This window comes from Lactuca virosa, chromosome 7, assembly GCF_052849685.1.
Source record: "Lactuca virosa cultivar CGN04683 chromosome 7, Lactuca_virosa_CGN04683_v6, whole genome shotgun sequence".
In the NCBI taxonomy this organism is placed as follows: Eukaryota; Viridiplantae; Streptophyta; class Magnoliopsida; order Asterales; family Asteraceae; genus Lactuca; species Lactuca virosa.
Window position 1 is genome coordinate 116,855,652 of NC_136432.1, and position 8,033 is coordinate 116,863,684.

Consider the following 8,033-nt stretch of genomic DNA (forward strand, 5'->3'; position numbering starts at 1 on the left):
ATACACAAAAAGGAGCTCTAATCTCCCAAAAATGTCATCTACTTAATCAGAAGGAAAGGTTCGAACTTGATACCTTTAATAGAAGCTCCTGGACAAGTATTAGCAGATCCAATGCCCCTCCTTTACTCCTTGCTTGAAAACTCTCTTCTCCCTTCCACAAATGCACCAAAGATCTCAAAGTTAGCTCTATCTCTCTCACTCTATGAGCTCCAAGGTCGTTTAGGGTTTCTCAGGGAAGTGTGGCCGCCAAAGGGAGGCTATAAGTGTCTTTATATAGGCCACAGGCCCGCTAAATTGGGGTTTCCCTCAACAGTGCTGACTCGGCGAGTCGGCTCACAGACTCGTCGAGTCCATTCATTAATACACGTCACAAGTCACGACCCTACTCGACGAGTTGAGGCGTCAACTCGTCGAGTCTCTCCAAGATTCTCAAATTAAATAATGAAAATAATATACCTGGAAAACCGAATGTTACACGAACAATATTGTGATACGTGTCATAGGGATATGTTACACTTTTATTCAGTTATAACAACCTACTTTGCTAATTCATCACATTTACGGTTAAGATTACTTTGTGTGGTCTGGATACTTTACTTGGTTTTGAGGTTCATCACTCATGTATGTGTACATTCATGTGCATGTTTCATCTCCTATGTATCTTGCATCCAAGGGCCTATTTGTGTGGTGAGGAAACTTTACAAGATTTTTTAGGGATGAAAAAAGTCTACGGAGATACAGGCATACGAGGGATGAATCAAGCCTAGAGGAAGGCATGATGGATGAAACAACCATGTATAGAATAAGTCATAATACTCATATGTAAGCATGCATCATCCCAATTATCCACCACACAAACATCTCCATGAAAATTCAAGAGACATGGGATAAAAGATGTCCAAGAATATGCTAAGTGCATGAGTGATAACTCAAAACCATGAACCCCATGCATAAGATGTAACATGTATATCATTAAATTAACATCTTTAACATCCTTTAAAATGCAATTTCATAAAATAAAATACTACCATCCAAAGGTGTAAAGCATCATAATCACCATAAACACATTATTAAGTCATCATAAAATAACAACCAAAGAAACCAAAATATTAGGTTTTTTTGTGAAGAAAAAAATGGTAGATCTATTGTGAAGAAAAAAAGTGAAACCGGAAGTTCAACTCAAATTGAGAAAGCTCTGATAAAGTCTAATATTTTCGGTCAGTTTACGATTTAATCCCAACTTTTATTTTTTTAAATAGAAAAGTCTCGATTATTTTATATTTTGCTTAAATTAACGAAACAATAATAATTTTTTTTTTCAATAGAAAATTACAGATTATCATATAAAATTAGATAATCGGAACTTTTTTATTTAAAAAATACATGTTGTGATTAAACCGTAAACCAACCCAAAATATTGAGACTTAATCGAAGATTTCCCCACTCAACATCAACAAAAGTTGCTAAACCGAAAAGGCTCAAACCCCCATCCCACCCCACCCCTCATGACTCCTCATGTTTTGAAAGAAGATTCAAAATTTAAATTTAAACAGGAAAAATAAGAAATGTTTGGGTTTTTTTATGGAATCAACCCTTGCAAAAAATACTAGATTATATGATAGTAAACATCATAGTCATCAAACTTGTATCATTATTGCAAGATTGAAAATTATTCAAAATTCAGTGTCTTTTTTTTTTTTTTTTTTTTACTTTAACAAGCATAGCTATTCATTTACTACGATCAGCTTAGAACCATATGCAAAATAAAAATAGATCACCTACACCTCTTTTTATCCTCCAAAAACATAGTCCGCATGAGTTCCAATTAATGCTAGACCTTTACTACATCTTTCTCCTAAAAAGGTCACTCACCTTAGGCAATGTAAAAAGATTAAATATAGAGAGATAGATGCGAAAGAAAGATACTCATCGTCATAGGCCAATGGCCCACAAAGACATTGGTCCCCTTCCAATCAGAAATGCTTACAACCTCTCTTTCTTGTCTCTTCTTCTGTACTCATTCTCTCTTCATTGCTCCATTGCAACCTCCTCATTCTCAACTTGTCTTCAAATTAACCCTTCGTAGGCCAAAGGCCTAAAACTTACTTAGTTGATTAGTAGAACTCCTTACTAACTGCTTAGTTACTCGATTCCTCTATACCTATTTTATGTGTCACATAATACTCAGTGAGTCAGTGACCACGACTCGTGTGGCCCACTATGGTTGCTGAAATTACAGGATCACTCATAGAGATAAGAGAAGAAGAATTACAGAGAGAAAATGAGGGGGGTCTACTACAGGACTAACAAACAGATTTTTTTCTTCCCTTTTTATCTCTTCTCCATGCCCGTGACTCCATACTATCTCTCTGTCTCTCTGTGTGTATTTTTATGTTTTTTTTTCTTTTTCTTTTTATAAATCTTGATTGGATATTTTCTTGTGTTTCTGGGATAAGCCAACTCATGATAAGTAAAAATCTTGGGATTTGTGTATTCAAATCTTTTCAAATAGAGTACACGTACTATATATGTACCTCTCTGTTTGTGTTCTACACTTCCACTTTCTTGATTGAGCAGAGTCTCTGCCTTCTTTTATGAATTCAAGGTTGATTTTTTATCAAGTTTTGCAAGTTTTAAAAAACTGTTTCTGGGATCCTCTTATTCCATTCCATTACTTATTTTAATCTTGTTTCAATTTTTTATAAGATTCCAAAAAGTCGGCACTTTTTAGGGTTTAGGGGTTTTCTTGCTTTTCTTTATGCCTCTGAAACCAATAGCAAACTCTTTCTCCATTGAATTCAACAATTTCCTTGATCAGGGGAATTGGGTTTTCTGAGTTTCTTCCATTTCATCTCAATTTCTGAAGATTATTACCTTTTTTGGGTTCTTTCATGAATTTTGGGGTGAATTGAGTTTCTTGGAGTCTCAAAAATGTCATCTTGTTTAAGTGGAGGTACAGGAAGAGCTTATGGATTTGATATCGAAAATATTGTGAAATGTCCATCAACAACTTCTAGTAGAACTTCTCATTCATCTTCTCCATCTTCAACTCTCTCTGAATCAAGCAATTCTCCAATAGCAATCTCCAATCGGAAACCACGAACTCCTCGAAAAAGACCCAATCAAACTTACAATGAAGCAGCTGTTCTTCTTTCGATAGCTTGTCCCAAAGTTTTCTCAACTAAAAACCTTACAAAGAAGAACAATAATCTTTCGAAATTCACTAGACAAAATAGCATTTCTATGCATGAGCCACCGGAGTTGCTTTTACCATTTCCAATGATAAAAAACTCCGGTTTCCTCCTTCATCAGCCAATTTTGGAGAAACCCAGTTCAGTGTTTGACTCAAAACTGGCAAGTTCTTGTCTGAGTCCAAGGGAAACCGAATACCGGAATTGTAATTCCGGTTCGAATTCCATGGAATTGTGTGATGGGTTTGAAGATAACTTCGATACAGAGTCGATGCTTGATGAAGAAATTGAAGAGGGGATTGATAGCATCATGGGGAGCTCGAACTCCACAATCCAAAACTACAAATCATCTGATAATTTTTCTCCAAATTCGAAAACTTGTTATGGGTACCCAATGGGGCTCGGATTTGGTGGGAATTTGGAGTTTAATTTTGGTTTCGGAATGAGGAATGGAGTGAGGGCATTGAAGAATGGTGATGATGGGAATTGGTGGAATTTTCCCACGGTGAATGTGGTGAACGTTTCGCCACCTGTGGCGGCAGCAATAGTGGCTCCGGGAAAGGTAAAGAAAGCTCCGGTGGAAAAGAAGAAGAAGAAAATTGAGGAATTGATGAAGAGGTCGGAATCGGATTTGGAGCAGGGGAATTCGAATCAAGGAGAGGAGAATTCCTGTCCTGAAATTGGGTCCAGATTGCTATTGAAATTGAATTACGACGACGTCTTGAATGCTTGGTCTGATAAAGGTTCGCCGTTGCCGGAGGAAATTTCCGGGTCGGAGTCTCCTGGAGGTGACATCCATGTAAGTGCTCTCTTGAAATAACTTCAAATCTAATTCAGATTTTTTACTATATTATTCACACAAAGGTTTTGTAAACTCTCAAATTTATACAGTTTAAATATAATTGTAATTATTATCTTGCATAAATAATTGACGAGGCTTTCATTTACTTGTTATTTTACTCATTTTATTCTTGTTTATTTAGTTTACTGAATCTTAAAATAAAGTCTTTAAAATTGTTTGGATTAATTTATTCAGTATTAAAATAAAATATAATAAACTATTAAACTGATAACCTTTTTATATAATGTCTGGTAAAATATGTTTATATATGTACAAAACAACATCATTACATAATATTAAGTTATTTGTTTTTATGTATAACGATTCATTTTTAATAATTATATTAATATTCTTATATTAAAATATAACATTAAAAATATCCTACAAAATTTTATATTGATAATGTAAATGATATATTCTATACGAATTTTTAACAATAATATTAAAAAATAATAAACGAAACCATCAGTAATATAACATATATCCATATTTAATGTTCAAGTACTTTATATGGCTTGAATTCATTTTAAAGTGCTTTGTGTTTCAAGAAAAATAAAAAATATTTTTTTTCTTTATATATTAAGATAAGAATAGAATTGGTAAATAGATTTTTACAATATGAGTTTTTTTGTAAGTGTTTTCTAAAAGAAAAAACTTTTCAAAAGTAAAAATATATTATGAGAGTTTTTTCAATTCAAAGTTTTTTCATTTCAAATTTTTTTGAGTAAGTAACTCTATTTAAGAGTTTTTTCATTTATTATGTAATAGTTAAGGATTTTGAACCAATTATAACAAGACAACATCTACAAACAATTTATAAAAAATCAAAATAAAAAAGCCTCATATTTTAAAAAGATTAAAAAAATTTAGAAAAAAATAAAAAAGAACTCTATTACTGTGGATTTTTAATATGGATTTTCTAAATAAGTCAATAATAACATATTAAAAATCAATGTTCTAAAAAGTTCGTCATGACGCATAATAATCGTTAGACTTTAACAAAATGTCGTCTTAAATCTCTCTCTCTCTCACACACACACAGATATATATATATATATATATATATATATATATATATATATATATATATATATATATATATATATATATATATATATATATATACACACACACAAAATTGTCGCCTTAAGCCATGTTTTACAAACGCATGGTTCGCCATGACTTAAAAAAGTTTGAGGTTTGACATTGCCGTCAAACCACGCCTTAAATTATTTAGAACCTTGTTAAAAATTAATTATTTAAACAAATACGCACTTTTAAACTTAGTCTATTCAAAACTTTACAAATAAATAATACAAAAATACAATATATTAATAAATAGAGTTGATTCGTACACAACAATTTTTTTTCTCCATACATAATAAATATTGTATTGTAAAACTCTATAAAACGTTGTGTACATAAATAATTCAGACATCTCCAAACATATAAATCAAATTATATCAAAATAACCTCTTCTTTATAATATTTTATTCAAAGGTTGATAGACGTACATAATCATCTTAATTTTTATAGTATTATTCTAAGATATTCAAACTTAAACATTTTGTTCTACTCTACAAATATTTAATTTTGTATTTATATATATCAAAAGTTGACATTTTGTTCTTAAAAAAAAAAAAAAAAAAAAAAAAAAAAAAAAAAACATCTACGCTGATATATCATATGATCAAAATTATGTTCTAATATTTAATTAGGTCTTATTTTGTCTACACTCGTACTTCTAAATATTTAATTCCAAAGTATCACAATGTATTATAATATGAACTTTAATATTAAATTGATATTATCATTCTCACTTATATGTTGTTTGTATCGGCAGGCCAGATTAGCCCAAATAGACCTATTCTCAGAAAATGGTGGATTAAGAGAAGCCTGTGTAATGCGTTACAAAGAGAAAAAACGAACACGCCTTTTCTCCAAAAAAATTAGATACCAAGTCAGAAAGGTCAATGCAGATAGACGGCCTAGATCCAAGGTATGTATAATTTGTTATTCATTTACTCATTTTCTCATTAGTAAAATAATATTTTGGCTGATTAAACTTATAAAATTAGCAGATAAGATAGTGAAATACATGAAATGATATAAAAAGATATATAAAAAATTGATTTTTTTATATTTAATAAAAAATATTTTTTGAAAATATTTTAAAAAAGCTCAAAATTCGTGAAAATGTTTGTCTGGATAGTTTTTTTTTTTTTTTGGAAAATTAACTTATAAATTATATTTTTAGTTTCATAAATATAATGACCTAAACAATTCAAAAAGATATAACACTCCAAACATATCATAGATTGTGTTGCAAATTTGTTTGATGTTTCAATGTTATATAAAGGGTGTTATTATATAGATCATTCACTCAAATAAATTATATAAGGATACACACTCACCCAATCACAAATGGGATACACTAAGCAACTAAGGATACATAAAATTAGCCTATATAAAAACCTTAATATTATTCAAACTATATACTATAAATAAATCATTATTTATATGATTAGATGATGTTTTAAAATTCATTTATGGAATCTCAATATCTCGTTGTCATAGATTAATTGGTTTTGTGGGACTCACAACCCCACAACGAGCAAAAGCAAGGTGCTATTTAATACAATAATAATGATTGATGCATGATGGATAAAGTATAAATTCTCAAGTATGGAACTATGGATAAAGTATAAATACTCTTTCAAGGTCTAAAATAATGATGGCGAAATTATAATGTTATGGAATTTCGGATCAAATTTACTGTTTACAAAAAAAATTGTTGGATATATTACATGCGATGATAAAAAATAAGATTTGTTTGGAAAAAAAATTCATGACAATATAATCATTCAATTTTCAAAATAATTGAATTCATATGTTCTGACTTTATTGTAATGATATATATGTCTAAAAATATTATTTTTTAACATAAAACTAACATAAATCTCAACGCCCTTAAAAGATATAATATTCCAAATGTTAAAGCATTTATAACTAGCCAACAACTCACAACATCAAAAGTACAACCCTTAAAGCATGTGTTACTACTAACCATTTCACAAAAGCACCATTACATTGTTAACTAATATTTCTAGTACTTATATGTGTCTACTTTGTGATTTTACAGGGGCGTTTTGTCAGAAGGCCAAACTCTCCCACTTGTGAGGACACATGACACCAATTTACGACCCTCATCTTTTGTTGATCACTTACTGGGTCCTTTTTTCTTGTCCTTTTTACAATTCCAGATCTTACTTTGCTTTCTTTTTGCGATAATGTAGTCTTCCTTGAAGAGAGGTGAGAGTAGTTAAGAAGAGAAATGGATAGGAATGAGGTAGTAAAGAGAGAATTCCACATTTTTGTAATCTATAATTCAATTGTAAGGTTTGTTCTTTTCATATATATAGAGAAGAAAACGAAATATTAATAATTTAATTCTATACATGAATGTTATAAAATCGGTCATGAACCTTGAATTAAATATATTTATTTGTCGGCTTAGGACTGTTTATGCAAAGTTTCTATCAATTTGGTGTATATATATGTATTGCATACTTAATGTTTGGATTAACGCCATAGTTGGCCCTCTAAGTTCTATCTTATGTTATTTGATGTAAATAACATATAAACTTTTATGTGGTACAACAGAACACCAAATCCCATTTTAAAGTATTCTCTAATCCTACTTCATTTCTTACACTATTTTTGTAATAAATAGTATAACATCTATTTTGGTATTATACTCACTTATATCAAAATTGTGTCAAATTTTCATGTGTAGTTTTAATCCATCAAGTTTTATTTTTATTTATTAACTATGATCAGGTATATTTAAATGTAGTAATTATATAAGATCAAATGATAATTGGTTTGTCATATATTCCATCGAGTATGATGTCTTAAGGGATTCCAATCAAAAGAAATTAAGAATGATGGACTCTTCATCATCCACTATTTAAACACCGGTGAAGACCGGATACTCAACA

At 30.3% G+C, this 8,033-nt stretch overlaps 1 protein-coding gene across 1 annotated transcript; it reads left to right on the forward strand.

The window, feature by feature from the left end:
* The first annotated feature begins 2,313 nt into the window (after positions 1 to 2,313).
* On the forward strand, positions 2,314 to 7,482 carry LOC145124240 (protein CHLOROPLAST IMPORT APPARATUS 2-like). The gene is made up of 3 exons (XM_079059505.1): positions 2,314 to 3,990; positions 5,876 to 6,031; positions 7,175 to 7,482. Exons 1-3 carry the CDS (start codon positions 2,932 to 2,934, stop codon positions 7,220 to 7,222), a joined length of 1,263 nt encoding a protein of 420 aa, XP_078915631.1. The 5' UTR covers positions 2,314 to 2,931; the 3' UTR covers positions 7,223 to 7,482.
* The last annotated feature ends 551 nt before the right edge of the window (positions 7,483 to 8,033 follow it).

What these genes read in the sequence shown, in the direction of transcription:
- LOC145124240 (XM_079059505.1), top strand. Translation starts at nt 2,932, where the DNA reads ATGTCATCTTGTTTAAGTGGAGGTACAGGAAGAGCTTATGGATTTGAT. An exon ending in CTCCTGGAGGTGACATCCAT is followed by an intron (nt 3,991 to 5,875) that starts GTAAGTGCTCTC and finishes TTGTATCGGCAG; the next exon opens with GCCAGATTAGCCCAAATAGA. An exon ending in ATAGACGGCCTAGATCCAAG is followed by an intron (nt 6,032 to 7,174) that starts GTATGTATAATT and finishes GTGATTTTACAG; the next exon opens with GGGCGTTTTGTCAGAAGGCC.